The 24,830-nt window shown below is 46.5% G+C and overlaps 1 protein-coding gene and 1 long non-coding RNA gene across 4 annotated transcripts in view; one reads left to right on the top strand and one right to left on the bottom strand.

The window, feature by feature from the left end:
* ALPK2 (alpha kinase 2) overlaps positions 1-24,830 on the top strand; it is a 148,927-nt gene that overhangs the window by 29,479 nt on the left and 94,618 nt on the right. Inside the window, exons 1-3 of one of the 3 annotated variants that reach the window (XM_015536829.2) lie at positions 3,105-3,225; positions 17,813-17,940; positions 21,364-21,481. In XM_015536829.2, coding sequence (XP_015392315.2) covers positions 17,832-17,940; positions 21,364-21,481 — 227 coding nt within the window. In that variant the 5' untranslated portion in view covers positions 3,105-3,225; positions 17,813-17,831. Of the gene's footprint in view, positions 1-3,104; positions 3,226-14,229; positions 14,276-17,812; positions 17,941-21,363; positions 21,482-24,830 lie in introns of those variants that run through there. The other 2 variants (XM_042962759.1, XM_042962760.1) reach the window with 2 other exon arrangements.
* On the bottom strand, positions 5,483-7,494 carry LOC122232689. The gene is made up of 2 exons (XR_006210082.1): positions 7,343-7,494; positions 5,483-6,517 (listed from the first exon to the last, which is right to left on the bottom strand). It is a non-coding gene; the product is annotated as an uncharacterized LOC122232689 (long non-coding RNA).

Raw genomic sequence — 24,830 nt, 5'->3', positions numbered from 1 at the left:
AGAGAGGGAGGAACAGAGAATCCTAAGTAGGCTCTTCTCTGTCAGACGTGGGGCTCAAACTCACCAACCATGAGATCATGACCTGAGCTGAAATCAAGAGTCGGAGGCTGAACCAACTGAGCCACCCAGGTGCCCTGATAAAACTGCATTTTAAAAATTATTTTGTACATATTTTTGAACTTCAAATCTCATGAAGAATTTTATAGAAATCTGCTAACCTGGGATGAAAAACGCCGTGAGAGAACATAGTCCTATTTGCATTGATATCTGTTGCCACTGTACCGAAGGGATCAAAACGCCTGTTGAGTTCGCCTACCTGCCTGGCAGCTCGGGGAACTGGATGAAGGCTGCAAGGTTGGATTCGGGTCGTGTCCCCCAAGCAAGATACCGCACCCAGTGTGCAAAGTATGGGAACCCCTGAGCCCAGGGCAGGGGTGGACTGTTGAGAGAGAGGGAACCCGAGCTGATGCTCTCAGTAGTGGGGCACTCTCCCCAAACGCTGACTGTGCCCTGAAGCCTGAGTGGCTGCCTCAGCTCCAGCTTGGCCCGAGGACCCTGGCAGAAAATCTGATCTGACCTGACATGTGATTGGTACCAAGCCTCGGCCAAGAATGTGCTCTCCCGGAAAGGGCATTCATCACTCCTCCCATTAGACTTGAACATTTGAGGGCCTTCTGTGCCAGCAGGGATAAAATGAACAGATAAACTCCTCACGTACCAATCCAAGCCCGATTGATGGGAGTGTAGAGTAGCTCGAGGACCTAATGAATTGGCTTTAAATATGCAGATTCTTTGGGAACTGACTAGATCCCAGTCCCCAGCAAGCCTAGAGTGGCCGGTGAATTGTGAGGCATCCATTCGTTTGAGAAGCCAGGAAAATAACAAAGCCCTGAAGGCCTTTAGGAGAAGCAGTTAAAAGACATCTGATAAAAAATACGTTTTCAACTCTGCTCTTTGGTTGGAAAATCCCCTTACGAAGGGAAGTTTCTGTTTTTCTTCCTATAGCTTCAGAAAAAGAGATGGTTTACACATCTTATGTGCCGTGCTACTTTACCTGGAATAACGCTAAATATTCTTAGGTCTTCATTTTTAATCACAAAGTCATGTACTTTTTGATGCTATTGAAGGGGCCCAAATATATGCCCTCCTGTTTCTTTTTCTCTTCAACACCTTAAACCTTCCATCCTCTTCTTTGAATAATCACCGAAAATTCAGAACAGTGTCCTGGCCTAATTGAGTTTAATCCCAAGGTCTGTTTCTGATTGTCTTCCATTCTCGATCCCCAAACCTAAGATTAAAACAGAAATTCTGTGGCTGCAGGCAAATAAGATGAACAGTAGGACACATATAGGCAAATCCATTATATATTAAAATATATATATATATATTTATTATACATTATATAAAATATGTTATTTATATTTTCATCCTCTGTTCCTTGAGTTTATTTTCCTAGGAGATGAATGGTAGGCATTGAGAAGTCCACCTTTCAGACTCTTTGCCAGGAACAAGATTAAATTTCATAATGAGTGTCAACTTTTCCATTTAAAAGCTCCCAAGCAACAGTTCTCTCATGACCATCTATGTCTGTCTCCTGCACTGGGATTTGGTTCCCTTTCGTCTTTATCCTATGCTGCTGCTGTATGGGAACTTTTATTTATTTTTTATCATCACGCCTTCCTCTATCTGCTCTCTCAACTTCATGTTCTCTCCCTTTATTTGGAAAGATCCTCTGTGAAGCGAATCCAGCTTCAAAGAAAACCAACCAAACCTACAGTCACCAAGGGTTGGTAATTTCTGCATTTGGTTGCAAGTCATTATTTTAGAGTCTCTCAGCTTTCAATATTTTTCTTCTCGTATGAAGATAATACTGAGAAACAGAACACATCAACCGTATGCTTCTTGATGTTTAATAATTTAAGATGATGAATCTTGTGAAACATTTCATTCCATCCAGGTGGAATGAGGCACAGTTTGCTTTTGACGGTTATACTGCCCACTACAGAGGGAATATGTCTAGGTGTGTCCCTTTCAAGGTCACCCACTCGGCGCTGCTAATTTTAGCCGCCTCAGTGAGCGTCCCTAAGAAGTTTCTTTCCAAGCTGTCAGTTTCCAGGTGTGGCACATGAAAATACTTTCCCAGAGAGGCAAAGCAGTGACAGAATAATGCTTCTGGATTTTTTTAAATCTTCCGTCTTGGATTTGGACAAAATTCAGGAAAAGGAATGGCCACGCTACAGATTCTACTTTGGTATGTAACAGGAATGATTCTCAACAGTTTGGAAGGATTTATGGTATCTCTTCTATGGTTTTCTTCTGGTGTTCTTCTAATTCTCTTCTTACTACTATAATCAAAATAGGAAGGGAGAGAGAGAGAGAGAGAGAGAGAGAGAGAGAGAGAGAGTGTGTGTGTGTGTGTGAGAGAGAGAGAGAGAGAGAGAGAGAGAGAGAGAGAGGTGGGGGAGGACTGCTGTGGGAGGAGGGGGAGGAGGGTGGATCCTGCCTGTGGCTTCTGCGTTTTTCAGAGAACTTCAGACGACTGCAGTACTCGTTCTAAACAAACAACACAATGCCTCTTCTTTTCACCTTGGCTCCACCCCCTCCGCCCCGTCCGTCCACGGGTTTCCTATGTGTACTTCAAATGCCTGCTAATCTTGCCATGAGAGCTGCCGGTGTTACTCTCAAAAGACTTTATCCGGCAGCAAGATCCTGTCTTTTTAAGAGGCAAGCCACTAACCCTGAGGTCCTGCACAATCTTGCAGAACGCTGCTTGGTGTCCCGAGCCTCTGGGACAGCTCGTCTGGGTTTCATCAGCTCACTGGGGCTGCATTTCACCAGGCCCCTTTGCCAGGGCCTCCCCGGTGGCGTCAACAAGGGTCACACCTCCTGCAGAAACAGCCCTCAAGTTTCATCACAGTGATGCTAAAAAATATTCTCCAGCTTCAGCAATGACCTAGTTCATTCAAGGGCAGGGGGAAAAAAAAGTCTTCTTCCAGAACTTCCCTGGGCACGGAATTTTCCCTCTTAGGAAGATAGGACCTTTCCTGGAAACAGACCCAACTGTGCTTTGACCCGAACATCGAAAAGACCCTGAACCCCGTAACTCCTCCGAATCTCCCCAGTCCCAGGAGCAGGGACACCCAATCAATGCCTCCCACACAGCCTGGGGAGCCCACAGCCGAGCCAGCCCTCCTATCACGTCTCTTGGACAAAAAGTGTTGAAAAGTAAGTATCTGGACTTTGGATTTTACATGAAGAATGGCTGTGCTTTAAATAAGTAGTCGTTGGCATTTTCTGCAATACGGAACAAAGCAGGTGGTTTCCTTACGAAATACAACAGGAGGAAACACGTCGGGGCTGTATGGCATACTTGGCTAGCCAGGGTTTTAAAGTGGCCAAATTATCGTCTGTAGTTTAGATCCATTCAAACCCTTTTGTAGAAATGATTATTTTTTATGCCCGTTTATTGTGGCCCGATAGCAACTGAAGTAGATTCTTTCACATCCTGGCTATCTCCACAATTAGAAAAATCAGACAACACAGGATGATTCAAAGGAGTGGTCCGCCAAGGCTGTGCAAAGTAACATGAAAACCTGAGGTAATTACCCAGATGACTCAGGCCCCAGATCCTTCGGCCTGAAATATTTGAGCATTTTAGTCAGAAGTTATTTGTTTTGCTTGGACGGTATGAATGATTGAAAATCCCTACCTTCTGGGTAGACACAGCAGTATCTCGTCTGGCAAATGGCTGAAAAGCTATCAGGCATTTCAAAATGGCTGATGCAGACATTCACCGAATCATTCAAGAGATCTGCTTTCCTTTCCCTTTTCTTTTTCAAAATTGTGGTAAAAACACCTAACATGAGATCTACCCTCTCAATGAATTTTATTTTATATATATATATATGTACATATATATATATACATATGTATATGTATATGCATATATATGTACATATATATATGCATATATACATATGTATATATGCATATATATATGTACATATATATGCATATACATATACATATGTATTTGTATATATGTACATATATATGTATATACATATACATATGTATATACACATATATCTATAAGTTATCGTCAGATTGGTTTCCATACAACACCCAGTGCTCAATGAATTTCAAAGTGTAGAGTACCGTATTTTTAACTATCGGCATGATGTTGTACTTGTTAAATAGATTCCTTAAAAATGTAAGGCAAAAGTCAATCAAAAAAAAAAAAGCCATCGATAAAATGGAACCACTGTTACGTTACATTTTGGTGAACACATCTAAACTTTAAAACCACTGATTAAGGGTGTCAGTTACAGACATCTGGCACTCATTTAAAAATAGATAAAAGCAAGAACAGCATTTAGTGCTACTTCTGCTCTGCTCCTTCCCTGCCCCAACCTTTTCCTGATGTGAAGGTATCCTTCATTTTTGAAGCTTAACTAACCAGGAATGGTAAGAGAGGTTTTTTTTTTAAAATAGCATCCCAGCTAAGGGTAAACTGCATGAGCTTCACTGCCGTGAGGCTTTGGAGCCCAAATCCAGGATGTTGTGAGTGACCTCCTGAATCGACAGGTTGACAAACCCTGTATCAACAAGCACCGATGGTCAATAACCACGTTCAGATCTTGGAAGTCAGGATTTCAAACAAACCGAAGCAAGTCTGCTGCCGATTGACACTGGCCTCTTGAAGTTTCTGCAAAACACTCAATCGCAATTTGGGGGAGACTCTTAGGTAGGGTGGAATTCATGCTTTTGTCAGCTGCAAGCTGCCCCCTTCCCCCCGCCCCAATCTAATTCATGTTTTAGCACCCCATGCACACCTACAGCATGGACATCAGCCTGCGTTAGAAGGGGGCAGCCAAACTGCTAATCTGGGCAGAGGAGTCAGATTTCCAATCAAATCCTGACTTTAGCACAGTTTTTCAGCCTGTCTGACCTCCAAGGTTCTCATCTGTAAGACGAAGGTACCAGCATCCACTTTGACAGGAATGATGGGGATCACATGTAAATACACCTACGGTATCTGTCCTATCCTCACTTCTCCCCAAAGGCCAGTTCTTCTCCTTGGTTAATTAAAAAGCTCCCCCTCCCTCCCTCTCTCTCTCTCTCTCTCTCTCGCTAAAACTTCTGAATGCTTTCATTATATAAACTATTAAAGTAGTGGAAGCTACATATTTTTGACATCAGTCCAATGATTATTTTTAAAAAATTTTTTAATGTTTATTTTTGAGAGAGAGAGAGAGAGAGAGAGAGAGAGAGAGAATGAGCGGGGGAGGGGCAGAGAGAGAGGGAGACACAAAATCCGAAGCCGGCTCCAGGCTCTGAGCTGTCAGCACAGAGCCGGACGCAGGGCTCGAACTCACACACCGCGAGATCATGACCTGAGCCGAAGTCAGACACTCAAACGACTGAGCCATCCAGGCACCCCTACTTTTGTCTGAAAATAGTTGATGATGTATTTAGCATCTGAAAGGAGAGGTAGAGATTTATTAACATCATCTGATACTTGTCAGTGTATACCAGTACCATATTTAAATGTGAGTTTTCATATCCCATAGGAATGGGACGTAGAGGTAAATCGAGGCACACAAAGTGGTGTCTGTGCTAATTATGAAAATAAAGGCGCAAGTCCAGTTTTCCTCAAAGATTCTAGTGGGGCCTTGCATCAATTCCCTTTCTGCTTGGACAGAGCCATTGTGGAGCCAGGGGATGTGAGAACATTCTGAAACGGACTAGCCTTGGGGGGCTGAGCAGAGACAGTAGCTGGGTAGGCATCTCAGGAGCCATGGCTGGAATTTCGTGGTCAGTGGTGAAAGTTCATAATGACCAGGGTGCTTCCTTGTTCTGAAGTGAGGGTGAGTCAAGCACAGAGGGACGGAGCATTCCAGAATCAGAAGCAGGCCTAGTGGGACAGTTCCAAAGAATTTTATCAACATCTTTATTATTGCACCTGTCTTTCCTGAGCTACGCCACAGCTTTTTCCCGGGCATATCAGAGAGGCTTGATAAATTCTTTGCTTGGGTTACTCACAGGCTCACAAGGAACCCTGTTATTCTGGGCTAAATTCTGCCAAAAAGGAAATCTAGAAATTCAGAAATATAAAGAAACTTGAGAGAAAGTAAGCATGACATGTTAGGGTTGGCAACAGGAAAGAATAAATACCCAACTTCCGTGAGAGAAGAGGGCATTTAAAAACGTTTAGAGCCCTCAATGAGGTTGCAGCCGAAATGCACCCTCCTGGCACGGACCAGGAGACTAGGGACATCAGGTTGAACAGACGGACACCGGTTGAAGGAGATGTCAGTTCTGGAGAGTTCGTTGCTGACTCCATAGCACTCTACCCCTTCCACGGCCATCGCTTCCATGGCCGCTCCCAGCACATCTGGGATGCACGATTCACCTTCATCTTCACTTGGACTTCAGTCCTGCTCTTGGATCACCAGGCTCTTTCGCTCCTCAGTCAGTAGTTTCAGATTTTTCCTCTAGTCCAGTGGTTCTCAAACTTTAAAGTGCAACAGAATTGAGAGAGCTTGTTAAAACGCAGGCTACTGGGTCCCACCCCCCGAGTTTCTGGTGCAGAAGGTGCCAAGAATTTGCATTTCTGACAATTTGCATTCTGACAGGTGATGCTGATACACTGTTGTTTTAGGCATTTCCTTGGCCTGTAACTCCTAAGGAGAACCTGTTTGCACCGTTCTTTTCAATCGCTAAACTTGCCTACTTCTCAAGAGGTGTGGGAGGCCCAGCCACAACATGCTAGAGCTGGGGAGAACACAAAAGATAAACCCATGAGTTGTCTTGCAGGCAGACATCTCAGGGTGCAGTGTGTCTGTGGGGGATACTGAGTGTGGGCAGGACACACGGACCTGCGTGGCCCATCATTTGGGTGGGTGCTGGGTTTTTTTCCAGCGGAGGCTCTCAGGGCAGTCTTCAAGGACAAGCTCGCACTTGAGCTGGGGTTTGAAATCTGGTGGGCGGTGAGCACATGAACCAGAGGGAAGGTGGTCTTTCTGTGTAAACAACAACAAAAAGCAAAACAAAACATGAAGGGCAGAAAGAGACAGGAGGGAACGGAGCTCAGAAATTCATTTGGTTATGCTAGGCGTCCCCGGAACTTTCTTGGCGAAGCATTCTTTGGTGAAGCCGTCTAATCTTAAATCCTTCCCTTCTGCCTGTCTGACACAGAGATCTGGAATGGAGGGCCCGTGGTAGGGATTTCAGGCACCATGGGCCAGGGAGGGGAAGATATGGATGCTTCGGTAGGCTTTCTAGAAGGAGCAATCAAAAACTCAAACTCGCTTAAACAACAGCAACGGTGGGGACTTACTGCTCACACAACTGAAAAGTCCAGAGTTTGGTCAGGACCTTGGTGCCAGTTCTCCGCATTTCCGGACGCTCTGCTCTTCTCTGTGCTTTGGTTTCAACCTCAGGCTGCCTTCCCCACAGTCTCAAATGGTACTTAGCCTCCCCTGGCGTCGGTGTTCTTTTTCCTGTTTACAGGACAGCGAGGGACCTAAGCTTTGCACTGATTGGATCAGCCCTGAGCGACTTTCTAGAGGGAGCTGCGTGCTGATTGGCTTAGACTTAGGTTAACAGACCAATCACCGAGCAAGAGCGCTTGATGGCTTTGGACCAGTCAGAGCCCAGGAAGTAGGAAGGGCGAGAGCACCTCATCCCCAGCATTGAGTGGTGGGAGAGGCGTGGGGGAAATGCATCTAAGAGGACAAGGCAAATGGCCAGTTGGGGGCGGTACTCCTTCCCTCCAAGGCGCACTTTACTAAACACAATTAGATAATGGATGATAAAAAATATTCTTCAGAAATCAAGGCAAGTGGAGGCGAACCCACAAAGTTTTCTCCTAAGACCTTCTGACCGGCTGGGGGAAGGCTGGTGGATGATGGTGGCCGAGGTGACCCTGGCACTCGGCCCAGCACCCTTTCCCTGTCCCAGGCAGGGAGGACACGGAAGGGAAGATAACTTTTCCCAAGTGCTCCCCTATCTGCCTGAAATTCCACAGCCCTTGGTCCAATTTGAAATAGACATTCTTTCCAAAGAGGGACATGGGGGGCCTGGGAGAAAGCAGGGGACAAGAGGAGGAGGTCCCAGAGAGAGAGTTTCTTCAGCACACAGTGAGAACTCTGATGACACATGCCTGGATGGGACACAGCCTTCAGCCCACCGCATTTAACTTCAAACCAAAGTGACGTTAACCAGTTAATCCAAGGCTAATCCCCGGCAGTCAGTCTCATTAACTCCACTATCGTGCTCTGTATGTTGATAGCATCATGATCTTTGCTTTCTTCTCGGTCTTTCCCTTGAGGGAGGACAAGGATGAGCCTGGCAGAGGGATGTATCCTTTCAACATAGTAAACTGAAAATCAGAGTCAAGAATCATGGACTCTGGCACTAACAAGCTGGGTGACCTTGGAAAAGTCGCTTAAGCTGCCTGTTTCGGGGGCACTTTTCAACTGTAAAATCAGGGAGGTACTCAACTCTCTCACATGTTTCATTTAACCTTGAGCCCTTTTTTTTTTCCCCACCCTTCCTTAAAGAATTGGAAACCGTCACAGATTTTATTTTACTTATTTATTTCTAAATGTTTATTTATTTATTTTGAGAGAGAGAGAGAGAGAGAGAGAGAGAGAGAGCAGGGGAGGGGCTGAGAGAGGGAGACAGAGAATCCCAAGTGCTGACAGTGCAGAGCCTGACATGGGGCTTGAGCTCATGAGCTGTGAGATCATGACCTGAGCAGAAGTCAAGAGTTCCATGCTTAACCAACTGGGCGACCCAGCTGCCTCAAAACTGTCACGGATTTTAAATAGCGGAGGAGAGGACTACCAGTGGAAAGACTCTATTCTACCTTAAAAAAACAAAAACAGGAAAAAACAAACAAACAAAAAACCTTCAAGCAACTCCTGAGAACAGAGCCAGAAGCAGCCACAGCCCTGCGTTCACAATAGATAGGTGCCAGGCACACTCTCAGGCACACGGAGTTACTCACAAGTAACTCTGTAACAAGTAAGAGTTACTCGCTTAAAAGTTAAGCTGTGTTTGTTTATTAGGTAACTTATATAAATTTAAAATATCCAAAAGGCTATGTAGAGACAATCACTGTCCTTAACAGCCCCCACCCACACTTCCTTAGATACTGGGGTCTCCTGGCCGCAACCAAGTTACCAGTTTCCTGTGTGTTTTTAGAGTTATTATGTGTATAAATAAGCATATTAGAATATTCTTCTTGCTTATACAAGTGATAGCATACTCTATGCCCTCTTCTAGATTTTATTTTACTTAACGTATCTTGAAGATTATTTCGTATCAATGCATACAGAACTGCCTTGTTAATTTTTCATGCCCACTGCTGTTCAAAAGAGAAAATTCCATTCTAAACTGTAACCATATTCTTACTGATGGCCGTTTTGGTTACTTCCAATCTCTTGCTGGCACAAGTAACGAATGCTGCAGTGAACACAGTATGTGCTTATGAAATGTTTGTCTCCTCCATGCCTCTCTTTTAAAAATTAACTTTATGGGGGCGCCTGGGTGGCTCAGTTGGTTAGGCGTCCGACTTCAGCTCAGGTCATGATCTCGCAGTTTGTGAGTTCAAGCCCCGCGTCGGGCTCTGTACTGACAGCTCAGAGCCTGGAGCCTGCTTCAGATTCTGTGTCTCCCTCTCTCTCTGTCCCTCCTCTGCTCACGCTCTATGTCTCTCTGTCTCTCAATAATAAATAAATGTTGAAGAAAAAAAAATTAAATATTAACTTTATGGAGGCACGTAATGCATGTTGTATAATTCACCTTTTCTAAGTGTTCGATTCAGTGATTTTTTAATAAATGTATCAAGTTGTACAACGATCGCCATAGATCAGTTTTAGAACGTTTTCATCACCCCAAAAAGATCCCTCGTGCGCATTTATGGTTGATTCACATTTTCCCCACTGCCTCCGTCTCCAGCAACCACCTACTTTTGGTCTCTATAGCTTCTTTGGGACATCTCGTATAACTGGAACCATACAATGTGTGGTCTCACGTGTCTGTCTTCTTTCACTGGAATGTTTCTGAGGTTCATCTATATCGTACCACGGATCCACGCTTCTTTGTATTGTTCCACCGTATTCTACGGTATGGCTATACCACATTGCCTATGTAGGCACTAGTTGGACATTTAGGTTATTTCCAATGGACATTTAGGTTATTTCCAACTTTAGGTTATTATGAATAATCCTGTTAAGAACATTTGTGTGCAAGTCTTTGTGCAGATACGTGTTTTCGTTTCTCTTGGGGAGACACCCGGGAATGGACCTTCCGGGGCTCTTGGTAAATTCCTGTTTAACTTTTCCAGAAACTGCCAAACTGTCTTCCAAAGTGTCCGTACTGTTTCACATTCCCACCAGCCATGCTTGACGGTTTTCTCCATATCCAGGCCCACACTTGGCTGCCTGTTTTATTATAGTCATTCCAGTGGCTGTGAAAGGCTATCTCATTATGGTTTTAATCTGAATTTCCATAATGACTAAGGATATTGAGCATCTTTTCACGGGCTTATTTTTTTTGCCCCCGTTTCTCACATATAACCCTAAAATCACACCCAAGTAAGAACACAGTGCTTGAGTTCCAACAGCCATGTCACTTGCAGGCAGTGAGGAATTAAGTGTGTTACATCAACGCTTTAAAGTTACCTTAAGCTTCCGGGTCATTATCTGTGAAATGGGAAAGAACACCTATGCTGGTAGCTTTGCTGTAAGGATTAAATGTGACAATGTCTCTGAAGTGTCCAGCCTGGGGGCTGATACACAGAAAGTACCCAAAACATATTCATTGTCTTTCTCCCTGCCTGGCTTGCCCCCTCCCCACCCACCTCCCCCAAATTCCCAGAATCCACCTTTGGGCTGCGTACTCTGCCCTAACTACCACGGGCCAGTAGGCATGGCACCCAGATCTGTAGTAACTCAGACGGCAAATGCGGGAACCCAGTTGCCATTGGATTAGGCTGGGTGATCGGAACTAATCCCTCCTGTCCCCAGTGAGAACTCACTGTGACAGCTGGCTTTCCTGCTGGCTCCCAAGGAACCGGTTACCCACTATCTGCGTGTGGGCTGAGAGCGCCTCCCTGACCCCTTGGCAACAGCCTTTCTGTGGACAGCAGCCACACCACCGGCTATCTGTACGGGGCAGATTAGCCAAAATAAAACTTGGCGTCAGTCAAGGGCTTTAAACACTCAAAGCACTCTCCCGTAACCTCTTGCCTGGTTCTCTACTTTGAGAGGAAGGTATTTCGGTAATTTTACTGATGTTAGTGATAGCAGCTAACACTTGTAGAGTTCTTACTATGCCATTTAGAGGAGCTTTATCCGTAGTCCCTTAATTTTCCTACCAACGAAATGAAGTAGAGACTGCTCTCATCCTAGTTTTACGGATGAAGGAACTTAGAGCAGAAGTAAGCTAGTAAGCGGCAGGGCTCAGATTTGAACCCGGGAACCCAGTCCTTCATCGCCACATCCTTCTACTGTTCTGTGAGGGGCCCTGCCCATTTTGGAGTATCTGTCAAAACGTAATATGTGCATGTTCTTTTATCCAGCAATTCCATTTCTTGGTAGTTAGTCTCGACAACCGCTGAGGTGCCCAAGGAAGCATTTAGCAGGGTGCAGATTCTTTGGGACACACTTGGAAGTCTAAAAAACTCTAGCCTAGCTATGTGTCATCAGTACAAGAACACACAGATGAAGCACACTTATTGCCGCGCTGTGCAATACTGATGTCACTGAGCAGTTTTTAAAAAATGATGCAGCCCTTTATGGATTGGACTGACATTGGAAGATTGCCAAAGCTTATCACTAAGATAAGCCAGCTGCCTGGGAATACACCCAATTCAATGCCACGCATGCAACAAAATGGTGTATATATTTAGATGACTATATACGTACGTGGATAGAAATTATATATATTTATATATGTAAGTGTTATATATATTATTAAAATATATTTGTATATAAAGATAATAGAGATATAAAGATCTATTTAAAGTTTATGTATTTATTTTGAGAGAGAGGGAGAGGGAGGGCAGAGAGAGAGGGAGAGAGAGAATCCCAAGCAGGCTCCGTGCCATGAGCACGAAGCCGGATGTGGGGCTCAACCCCATGAACCGTGAGATGGTGACCTGAGTCAAGATCAAGAGTTGGACGCTCAACCGACTGAGCCACCCTGACACCCCTATATATGCATTCAGATGACTACACACAGACCTGGACAGAAAGATGCCTGAAAGCCTAGCAAACACTTCCTCCTGAGAAAGTACTGAGATGAGGGCCAGTGCAAGTGGGAGACTTTGCTTTTATATGTATTTTTGCAAATAGGGACGAATGCATTTAGAATGTGTGTAATTAAAGGTAAACCGATTTCTTTTAAAAAAGGAGGCGACCACAGCTGAAAAACAAAATAAAGTCATGCACATCTTGTGTTCTTTCCAGTTAACATGTTACCTCCCCAAGGTGTCTGTGAATGCCACTGCAGCCCCCCCACCCCCCACTAATATCAGTAATTCGATATTGGTTGCCCACGTCTAGCTGAGAATGAGAAATCGGTCTTCAAGTGTTCTAACCTTCAGAGGAGCCATGAAACCTGAACCACGGCCTGACTTAACTGTCCTCTCTCCCTTGTCGTCAGCACAGCCCTGGCTGGGACACCGTGGCGGCTGAACCGTCTCTGTGGGTCACATAGCACGGTTGTCAGTGTTGTCACCTGTGGGACTTCACCGTCAGGAAGCAGTCACCTGGAGAGGCGTCGCAGATGACACATAAGGTCCCCGGTGTCACCCCAATTCTTGTGGAGCAGTTTTGTCCTTTCTTCCCTTTCTGTCCGTGGCAGTGGACCCTGGGAAGGGGAGGGGCCATGTAAATTACTCTCACAGGTGAATGGTCTACCAGGAGAAATTTTTAGACATTAATTGGTATATCGCTTTTTTTTTTTTTTTAACGTTTATTTACTTTTGAGACAGAGAGAGACAGAGCATGAATGGGGGAGGGTCAGAGAGAGGGAGACACAGAATCTGAAACAGGCTCCAGGCTCTGAGCTGTCAGCACAGAGCCCGACGCGGGGCTTGAACTCACGGACCGCGAGATCATGACCTGAGCCGAAGTCGGCGGCTCAACCGACTGAGCCACCCAGGCGCCCCTGGTATATCGCTTTAAAAAAAAATTACTGTGGTAACCCACAGCAGAAAAGGAAACTGAGGAAACCAAGTGACGTCTTTCCTTAAAGCCTACTGATTACCACCTTGAAAACGAGTTATGTAGCACATTCTCCCTATGCCATTTACGTAGTTCTCTGCTTTTACAGATGAAGAACTTTGACCAGGTAAGTGGCAGAGCTAGATGTAGATTCGTCCCTGGCAAGTGACAAAGCCTGCATTTGATCCTCAGTCCTGCGATGCTTCCCGGTCAGGAGAATTCTCCAGCCCCCAGAGCCCTTCTCTTGCTACCCTCCCAATTGTCTGAGTAAGCGTCCTGGGAATGTGGAGAGCCCAGGGAGTCCTCCTTATGCCCCGACAGCTGCTCCTAAGAAGGGCTGCAGAAGGACGTAAGGAGGACTGAATCCCGACCCATGCCACAACACGGATGTGTTGGAAACGTGTGCTAAGAGAAAGAAGCCAGCCACAAGGGACCACATAGCATTTGATCCTGTTTATTGGGAAATGTCCAGGATAGGCAGATCCACAGGGACGGAAAGTAGATTAGTGGTAGTTGCTTGGGGCTCTGTGTGTGTTTGGGCGGGGGGTGGGGAGGGATGGGAAGACAAGGACTTGAAAGCCAAGGAGAATGGGATTCTTTCTGGAGAAATGAGAATGTTCTAACATTGATTGTGGTGATGGTCGCACAACTCTGAACACGCTGAAAGCCGTTGGACTGCACGCCGTGAGTGGGTGGATTCTACGGCGTGTGAATTACACTTCATTAAAGCTGTTTGAAAACAAAGCGTTGCAGAGCCATCAGCCTCGCTGCCGGCCAGTTGAGCTAGTGGGTTCCACTGAAGCCACATTTTTTTTTTTTTTTTTTTGAAATAATTAGCAAGCACTACATTTTGTGCCAGGTGCTGTTCTAAGTACTTTACAGGCAGTAGTAACTCATTTCATCTTTATAACAACCTATGAAGTATACAAAACTGTTTTGCCTCCGTTTTACAGATGAGGAAACTGAGGCACAGAGAGGCTGGGACACACTTGCTGACGATGCTAGTAAGGAGTGCAGCCAGAATGTAAACCCAGGTACCTGACTCTAGAGCCCTTAACGCCGGATGCCGTGTTGCCACTCAAAAATGATAAGTGGGGTGGGGGTGGGGGCCTGGGTGGCTTAGTCGGTTAAGCGTCCAACTCTTGATTTCATCTCAGGTCCTGATCTCACGTTTGTGAGATCGAGCCCTGCGTTGGGCTCTGCGCTGACAGTGCGGAGTCTGCTTGGGATTCTTTCTGCCTCTCTCCTGCTCACACATGTGTGCAAACGTGGACACGCTCTCTCAAAACAAATACATAAACTTAAAAAAAAAAAACAAAAAACCAGTAGATGAGGTCACAAATACAACTTGCATTTCCAGTTGTGAAATAACCGTAAACATTTTAAATTGGATTTAGATTCTCTTCTTTTTGCCCTATGCCTATGTTTTAGCCCTAAAATTGTTCACTAATCCTGAGAAGCATCAACTTTTTATCTCAAGTCAAATCCACAGCTCTAGCTCCCATCACCTGCTCAGACGTCTGAAAGGGACGAGCAAATACACTGGCTTTGACCGAAACGCTGCTTCTTTCCGTGTGTTTGCAGAGTGGGGGGAGGGGCAGCATTTCCTCAGCAGTGAAAGGACCGCAAGTTGCCATTCATTTCCTTGGTTTTGTGAGCACCGTGCCCTCGTCTGGCTTAGTCATCTCTTCCTACGGGGATTCAGCGGCGCTCGCCAAGTCTTCTGTAAACATTGCCATCCTTGTGCAAGGTGGCTGCCGTGGAAGTTGTCCCCTGGAGTTATTTGCTTTTGATATTTCTTTCAGCCTTGCTGAGAGCAGTTTTTCCATTAGGCATTTCTGTGACTTCTAAGTAAATAATAACGCACGTCAGCTCTGGCCTTTTTATACCTGTTGGAGCAATCACGTAACGTCTAAATGTACGTATCATGTAATCTGTGTCTATTTGCCATCTTGCAGATGAAGTTTCTTTCTGTTCTGTGCGACTAACTTACCATCTAGACCAAGAGGGACTTAGGATGGTTTTATGGGACACCTGTTAACCAGGGACCCGATGGGGTCCAAACTGCACAACTGTGTTTAAAACGTCCTATAACCAAAAAGCGCTGGAAATGCAATCCAAGACTTTTTTTTTTTAAATGCTTATTTAGTTTTGGGAGAGAGAGAGAGAGAGAGAGAGAGAGAGAGAGAACAAGTGGTGGGAGAGGGGCAGAGAGAGAGAGAGAGGGAGACAAAGAATCCAAAACAGCTCCAGGCTCTGAGCTGTCAGCACGGAGCCTCACATGGGGTTTGAACCCACAAACCGTGAGATCACCACCTGAGCTGAAGTCGGACGCTCAACCGACTGTGCCACCCAGGTGCCCTGCGATTCAAGTCTTTATTAAAGAATGTCGAGAGGATTAGGGGAGCCTGGGTGGCTCAGTCGGTTGAGCGTCCTACTTGAGCTCAGGTCATGAACTCGTGATTTGTGAGTTCGAGTCCCGCGTGGGGCCCTGTGCTGATAGCTCAGAGCCTGCTTTGGATTCTGTGTCTCCCTCTCTCTCTGTTCCTCCCCTGCTCATGCTCTGTCTCTCTCTCTCAAAAATAAATAAAGACTAAGAAAAAACCAAAAATGTCGAGAGGATCCAATTAACAATCATAGCGTCTCTTTCTCGGTCTCTGTGGCTCAATCTCCCCCGCATAACCCCGCGGCTTTTCAGACTTCTCTCCCAGCCCTTGTGCTGTGTTGCAGACCCAAGCGGTTGTCTTCCTTGTTGATGCAAAGATACTTCTTCTTCAGCTTTACCGCTCTTTCTGCCCGTTACATGCATCAGCGGACCCTCAGGTAGAGGAGAGTTGCTTCCTGTGCACTCCTCGTGAGGAAAGGAAGGAGGTGTGTTCTCCTAAATCAATTATTTCTACCCTGCTATTCAGAAAGCTTGGGTGCATCACATAGGGGCAATTTGGGAATGCTTTTTTGTTTCCAAGAACTACACTTATTCTAGACAGAACACCTTGAGATTAAGGAAATGCTGTGGGAACATCAGGGGTTGCAGGAAAGGCCTCAAAGGGAAGGAAGGGCTGGCAGAATGTTCTAAGGGCCGCGTCTACCAGGCAGGGCCGGCCTTGAGGTTCCACGATGTGTGCCCCACACGGGGCCCCATGCCCAGAAGGCTCCCAGCGCTCAGGGTGGCACTCTGTTGTTCCCATCTCGAATATCTGAATCCTTTTTGCACAAGCAACTCATTTTCAGCTTGAACCAGGTCCTACCAAATCGGAGAATTGGTTCCAAACGGTTAAGAAGCTGCTCCACCCATATCGAGAAGGGTTTCCCCTTCTACGAGACAGTTGTGGCCATTTAGATCCAGCCTTTTCCGCCAAGAGCTTAGCTCGCGTCTGCTATAGGACCCTCAGCATCCCCAGAATCACCATTTGCAGGTCTAAGTGCCTCCTCCCTGTCCGTGCTAAATGTATCGGATGGTGGTAGGAGCCTTCCTCCTCCTGAGCTTCGTGGCATGTGAGAACAGCTCACCAAGCGAAGGGGAAGTGGGAGCTTCCTGTTTGGATAGAGCGAAATGTTACTATTTCCAAGCATGGGGCTCTCCAAAGAGTGCTTTTGACAGAGTGGTGCCAGCACGGTACATGGAGGGTAGAGTGGAAAGGGCCCTCTGGGTTCAGACAGACCTGTGTTCTTAAGGCTGCCGTGCATCTGTGTGGGTTGTGCACTGCACAGCTCCGGGGACGGTATCAGCCTGCACAGCCATGAAGGGCGCCCCAGGGCAGCAGCCACTTGAGCTGTGTGATCCTGAGCAAGTTGTTGAATCTCTCTGAGCGTCAGCTTTCTCATCCTTAAGATGCAGGAGGTGTTAATAACCACTCAGGCAATTTAGAAGAGGTGAAATGAGATTGCATACGTTGTGACCAGTCAAGTGTTAAATGCCTGCTTGTATCAATGAATACATACATGCTAGCTCACTCACTGCCCTCCTGGGGGCGCTCGTCCGGTGCTCCAAGGAGCACTGCTTGCCCAATTTCAAAAGACCTCCCCCCAGGAGATTCATTTGCATTTAACTAAGGCCTCTTTTTCGGAGGCGAGTGTGCCTACGCACTTCTTATGTCCCATGAAGAGACTTTGAGGACAGAAAGAAAGATGAGAGAGACGTGACACTGGCTGTGGGCTCAAGCAGCTCTCGCTCGGGGTGGGCTCCCGCTGCCTTGCAATCCACCAGGATTAGTGGTTCCCCGCTGGGGCTGCCCTCCCCAGGGACGCTGGAAATGTCTGCGGACACTCTGGATTGTCGTGACTCGGGGGAGGGGTGCTGGTGGCACCCGGTGGGTCGAAGCCAGGGGTGCCGATGCTACGATGCACAGGGCGGACCCCACAACCAGACATCCGGTCCAAGGGCCAGCAGCGCCGCAGGTGACAAGGCCCACCCGAGGACTTCCCATCTGCCCACCAGCCCAAGTGCCAGTGCCCCGCCTCCGACGAGCCAGGGCGTGCTCCTTCTGTCCCTAAGGGCCACTAACGAAACTCCCAGGACAGTCAGAGGAGCCCCAGAACAAATGTTGATGTCAGGGATTTGTGTTTTTCAGATTCACGAGGCTCGTAAGGATGACAGACTCAGGAGGGCCCCAGAGGCACACCCTTTGTTTTCTATCTACGTTGCTTTCCCAGAAGGTTCCTGAGAAGTCAGACGCCGTGCTTCGCTGCATGATATCTGGTAACCACCAGTGGCTCATTCTCCTCTGAGATCTCCCTGCGGGCCCGGGTTTGTGGCTCACAGAGGCATTATTAAAAATCATTTGTGAAAATGGCCTGGGAAGTCTGTTCTGAGTAACCAGTTGAACAACTAAATCCTCTATGATTCCCTGCCCCCCCCCCCCCGAAGGATTTCTTTGAGTGACTTCCTGGATATAGCCTAGTGATCTTTTTCACTTCGCATTGTGGTTCTGGGTTAGGCGACTCCCGCCCTGGTTATTTTTTCAGAGAATCCATTCTTAATTTCCTGTGTACATAGGAATGTCGTGAGTAACTTTCCTTCAGTCGATTTATTGGAACCTTCTTGATCACTCTTTCCTTGATATCCCCCAAACCAGCTACATACATCTCCCACTGCCCGCCTTCGTCGGGCATGCTGGTCAGCAGTGAAGAGGTAAAAACCAAGGCAGGGGGTGCCCAACGGAGGAGGAGCAGGGGGCTGGGATTCTCCCTGGACTGGAGAATAAACAACCCAGACCTGACCCCAAATTGGTGCCCCCGGTGGTAAGAAGGATTTCTTATTAAACGAAAATAATAGAAGCAAAATAATTGGGTCAGGAAGTGGTACCTTGTACCTTGTGGATTGTTTCCTTTTTTGGACTGTGTCTCTACCTTCGAAAACATAGAGGCACCAGTGGTCTTTCCGGAGGGCGCACAGAAAACTCTTCTCCCCTGAGATCCCTTTTTCTAGATGGGGAGAGGAAAAGAGCCAGCTTCTGAAATGGCCGTGCTTCCTTAGCTGAAGTCATAACAAAATCTCATCTCTGGTCTGGGTGCTGGGGTGTCCACCTGTGAGTGAGTTCAGCCTCTTCGAGGCCAGAGCCAAGCCCCCATCTTTCTTGGCATTTGTCCATAGCCATTCAAATAGAGGGACGGACACACGTCCACCACTGAACCTCCATGCCGTGGCCCCCATGTGTCCTCAGGAAGCCCCAGCGTTTGGACGTACCCTAAACTTGGCTACTGGTCCCCACACACAATGGCGAAACATTCTGGAGGTGGCTCTCCATGTGTGACCTGCAGGTAGGCTTAAAAAAAACAAGGGTAGGATTTTTGGGCGAGGTTTCCAGCAAGTGGAGGGAGAAAAGAGAACCACCCACAAAGGTACAAGATACCACTTCCCTGTGTGAGTCTCATTTCTGGCTGATTATTCAGATCTATACTGCACAAGAGGAAAAAACCAGTCAGCCGCTAAGAAACTGGGGGCATCAACCAGCCCTGATCGGTCTGAATGAAAAAAATTGGAGTCCAAGAGATTCGAATGAGTGTCCCGGGCCCAGCTCATGCACACTTTATGTACCTTCTTTAAAAAAAAAAGGAGTCCAGGATATACAAAAAAGGAGGAAGGAGAGGATTCCTGAGAACGCCGACTGAGAGGGGGACAAAAGGTTAAGAACAGGCAGAAATGAATTGTAATCCCCAACCTCCTTGGTGGTTTCTCAGGGAAGCTCATTTTTGGTGCTTTAGTCACTTGCCTGGAAGGGACTCAGCCAAACCACTGGGGAAGAAGGGTGTATCCTTGCACGTAGGTCTGTCTGCTCCTAGTTCCGGGGACCAAGTAGTCAGGCGGGCGCTACCTGAAGGGGGAGGCCAGGAGGATCACCCACATTTGTGGCGCTGGCACAGAGGTAGCCTAGCTGGGAGACGCCCCATCAGACAAGACACAGGGAGGGAGGCAGGGGCTCTGAGCACCGTCAGGACGGGTCCATGGTGCAGGGCCCAGAAACACGTGGGGTTCTTCTCTTCGTGGTGTCTGGGGCTGCTCACCAAAAATCCTGTGGTAAGTCAGACAGAGACAGAGAAGGATGGATCTAGAACAGTGTTTTGTTTCCCAATACTGGGCTTTCCTCCTGTAGACAGGGCACATTTGGGTACGTTTTCAGTGTTACGGAGGCTAGGGGGGAAGCTCATTGGGACACACTGGAAAGCTTCCTTCGCAGTCACAGGGGTAAAAAATCCCAAGGGGTGAATGGAATTCCTGGGGGTTTCACCAGATTAGTCCATCAGATCTGGTTACCGATCACAAGGGCAGGAGGAAGCCCTCCTGAGGGAGAAAGCGTAGGGCAGTTTCTGTGACGACACCAGTCAGGTATGCACAGGAGCGGCCCGGAAATCATACACGCCTCATGAGGGGACTAATCCACTAATGTGCTAATTCACTTTGTTCTTCCCTCTTCTGTGCCATGGCGTACGCTCAGCTCTGAGCGCCGCTTAAGGATACTCCTCCACAGGTACAGTGACTTCCGTGCAAATAGGACATGAACATTTCAACGGTTTTATTCAATTCTTCGAGTAAAGAGGGAACCAGAAAGTAGGAACATTAGAGGAATTAGGTATTTATAGGCAGTTTAATAAGGGAATGTTAGGATAAGATTGCTGGACTAGGTAAAACACCGGTTAATGTCCTGTAGGGCGGTAAACCAAGACTTACGGGGTTATCTTTTCTGCCAGGCAGGGATTATTTACGTCTCTGTTGGATAAAAATCTACAAGTTTGTAAGCAACTTCACTGAATCTGGGAGTGTAACCATCTTTTAAGTTTATTTATTTATTTTGAGGGAGGCAGAGACGGCGTGAGCAGGGGAAGGGCAGAGAGAGAGGGAGAGAGAGAGAATCCCAAGCAGGCTGCGCCCTGTCAGTGCAGAGCCTGACGCGGGGCTCGAACCCACAAAACCGGGAGATCATGACCTGAGCAGAAACTGAGAGTCAGATGCTTAACCGACTGAGCCACCCAGGTGCCCCAAACTGGGAATTTTAATCAGTAGTAATCATCAAATTGAACGATGTATATTCCCCTAGGTGATTCTTAGGTGGACCTTTGTCCCCATAGGACACGGAAAGAAGATATTATCCACATTTTTTCCTCATATCCAAGTTTTAGATAATTTTTCTTTTTAAAAAAATGTTTATTCATTTTGAGAGAGAGAGAGAGAGAGAGAGAGACAATGGGGGAGGGGCAGATAGGGAGAGAGGGAATCCCACGCAGGTTGCACGCTGCCAGCACAGAGCCCGACTCGGGGCTCGAACTCACAAACCGGGAGATCATGACCTGAACTGAAATCGAAGAGTTGGACACTTAACCGACTGAGCTACCCAGGCGCCCCTAGATGATTTTTCTTAATAGCTCCTTAGGGTTAGGGATAGCATTTCATTTTGTAGGCCTCATCCACACCCCTGCACAGGATCATCTCAGGTACATAGCTTGCTCAATAGTGCTTATCGGACGATGCATTTGAATCAATGAGAGAGATTTTCCAGTTCCCCAACTGACATAGTTCAGCATGTCCATCCCTATGGCTCATTACTCACTCCTGTTCATTGCTTTATGATTTTCTTTTCTCAAAATGCTTACTGCAATGGGAATATTCTTCTGTTGTCATTATCAGGTCAGCCCAAGCCAGAGGTGACTTGGTATAAGAATGGCCGAGCCATAGAGGAGTGTGGCATTGTTTCCAGTTATGAATTCTTCCAGAATCAGTATATTCACCTGTTACATCTCTATCGGTAAGTAGACGTGCCTCTGTGGACTGTTTACAAAGGTCCCTGCATTGGGTCATGTGCTGGTTGTACCGGGTAATGTCAAAAGATTGGCTCCCCTTTGCTTTTTTGCATCCTAACATTAGATGCCATGAGCAGGCATCAGGCAAGGCGTCCAGCTGAGCTCCTCTAATTGGCTTCTTTGATGGAATTACAACTTTATCTAGAACTTTATTCGAGGTGGTCCAGCCATTTTCATTCACTGAAAGAGCTTTTCATTTAATCTTATTCCCTCTGGAAAGTCAAGAAACACAACATGGCAGTCATTCAGTCTCTCTTGCGTAGCAATGGAAGGAAGAAGGAGGGGCTGGCCATGAACCCATAGCCCATTGGTGATGGACAGAAGGCTGAAAACCATGCCTTCTGGCTTTATTGTAGGAAGTCGTATGATCTAGCATAGTGGTTTCTATTCTTTTTTGTTTCCCCAAGAACTATTCGGATGAAATCAGGAAGCCCCATGTGTGAGGCAGAGAAAATGAGAACTGCTTTGGTTGAGGGTGGGTGGAGAGTCTTTGCTCTTGGTCCCCAGTTGTTGCTGAATTGGTCACAGTGTTCCTTATGGGGACTGTGAGGAGTCCAAGGTCTGCAGAGTGTGGTATGAACATGACTGGGAGGCATGCGCATGTGCTGATAGACTTGGGTTTGAATTCTGACTCTACTGTTTTCCGTCTGTGTGACCTTAGCCAGTTATTTAACCTCTCCCAAACTAAAATTTGTTGATCTGCAAAATAAAAGGAGTGCTGAGACAATTAAATGATTTTATGCTCGTCAAGTTCTTGCTGTGTAGTAGTTATTCAATAAACACTCGCCTCCTTATCTTCGTATCCACTCCTTTGTTTCAAAGTATTCCCAGAGATCACTTTATCACATTGGAAATCCTTGACTCAGCTGTCTTACAGAATAGCTAACCTGGTATTCAAGATGCTCGTTTATTCATCTACCATGTAATTCTTTTTTTTTTTTTAATTTTTTTTTAACGTTTATTTATTTTTGAGACAGAGCATGAACGGGGGAGGGTCAGAGAGAGGGAGACACAGAATCCGAAACAGGCTCCGGGCTCTGAGCTGTCAGCACAGAGCCCGATGCGGGGCTTGAACTCACAGACTGCAAGATCATGACCTAAGCTGAAGTTGGATGCTTAACTGACTGAGCCACCCAGGCACCCGGCAAACTTTTTCTATAAAGGGCCAGGTAGTAAATATTGTAGGCTTTGAAGGCCAGATGGTCTCTCTCACAGATACTCAGCTCTGCCATCATAGTATAAAAGCAGCCACAGACAACATGGGTTTTTTTTTGCGGGGTGGGGGTAGGGGCATGGCTGTGTTCCAATAAAACTTTAATTACAGGAACAAGTAGGGGGCCAGATTTGGTCTGTGGGCCATAGTTTGCCAATCCCTGTTCTAAATGGTAAGATCCTTGAGTATCTACATGCTACCTACTTCTTTGTATGTTTTCCACTCTTGCCTTTGTCCCCCTGAACATTCAATCCGTATTTCTTGATTGATTAATTTTAGTCTCACACTAAGCTAAAATATTATACCCACTTTTTTAGCCAGAAGAGAGGCTTAATGAGTATTCTTTTACTTATGGAATGCCATTTAAGAATTGCGGTTTGTTATTTGCTATTTCTACAGGACCAGGAATGTAGGGAAAACCTGTGTTTGTAGGGTAAGGGAGTTAAGGGATGGAGGGATGAGAAGGCCAAGATGACACCCCGGGGCAGGCGGGCTGGTTAAAATGGGAAGAGAAATTTAGGAAGAGAACTTGAGCCGTGGACAGGGCAGAGAGTCCTCATTCTCTTCGCAGAAGTCCAGCGGGGCTGGAACAAATCAAGACTTGAGATGACAGAATGTATTCTTTCCAAACTCGTATTCTGCCATTTGGAACAGTAACCCACCAACTGGGAGAAGCATTCGGTCCTGGTATAAGGAATTTTAGTGGGGCCATGCACTAACAGATGTGGTTGCATTTTTGTGTTTAGTAGTAAATGGGCTTTGAACCTTCTAACTTTTTACAGCAGTTCTGGGCCATAGCTGCCCATTAACATGACCTAGGGAATTTTTAAAACCCCCTAATGCTTGGCCTTCAACTTTGACTAACGCAGTCTGGACCCCAGATGATTCCAATGTAATTGCCCAGGATGAAAAATTCCTTACGCCCTAAAACATTCACCTGCAAAGCAGTTTGACTTCTATCAGTATGTTAAGTGCCGGTTAGGAAAATGAATGTTATTTTGTGCAAATGCCCTTCAAAGATTTAAAGTGGCTTGTTAGTTATAATACCGGTGTCAAATTTGCTTGCCATTATGAGGTCACCAGAAGCCACCAGATTAACTCATAGTTCCCCAAAGGAAAGTACTTTTTAAACATCTACCTGAGTTTAGTCTTTGGGTCATTAAATCTGCACTCTTAGGTACTGAAAAGCTCTTGTTCCTGTGTTTCCCACGTTTTTGTTTTTGTTTGTTTTCTGGGATGGTAAACCCGATCTGCATTTCTGCTTTGTGGCCAGGAGCTAATTAATCGGCCTCCTGATCTTCCCCCTTTCCTCAACCGGGCAAGAGTGCCTCTGGGTCCTCCCGTGTTCTCCTCTCATACCCCTCTAATCTTGTAACACCGTGTACTTTGGACAAGTGAGAACACTTGGAGGAGATTGATCAGTGCCGTTGTGACCTCTACGTACCACAGGTCAAGTGTGCTTGGCAGGCAGGGGAATGGAAAGCGGGGGAAAGCACTCCAGGGGACAGAGACATCAATAACAGCATGATTGGCACTGTACCATGAAAACGTTTTTTGGTTTTTTTGTTTTTCCAAAAGACGTGGGGGTGGGGAGGAAATGCAAATGGATGTTTTCTACCTCAGAGAAAGCAAGTTGGAAGGAGCGCGTATGCAAAAGAGGAATTGTGGTCTCTCAGGAGCACGGTTCAAAGAAAGACAGGTGAACAACAGATAAAAATCGGTCCAGGAACCCACACCTAGGGCGAGACACTCCTCTCCACAGCAAGGAGGCCTCTCCATGGTCATGATCACGTCCCGCTGTGCTGAGAGAGCACAGATTACCAGAGAGGCAGGAGGGAGGGTGGGTGGACTGGGCAGGAAAGCGTGGATGGGGGGGGGGGCTGCCCTCCTCAGCTCACCCCTACAGATGACCTGGTGGTGGGGACGATGGCCAGGAGAACTGCACAGTCACCATGAGCCAATCTGCTCATGATGTGTATGGGTTCAATAGCGTCCCCCCCTCGTCCCCCCCCCCCCACAAATTCATGTTCACCTGGAACGTCAGAATGTGACCTTATTTGGAAATAAGATGTCTTTAGCTG

This window comes from Panthera tigris, chromosome D3 (assembly GCF_018350195.1).
Source record: "Panthera tigris isolate Pti1 chromosome D3, P.tigris_Pti1_mat1.1, whole genome shotgun sequence".
In the NCBI taxonomy this organism is placed as follows: domain Eukaryota; kingdom Metazoa; phylum Chordata; class Mammalia; order Carnivora; family Felidae; genus Panthera; species Panthera tigris.
This window is presented reverse-complemented; position numbering and strand designations above follow the sequence as displayed.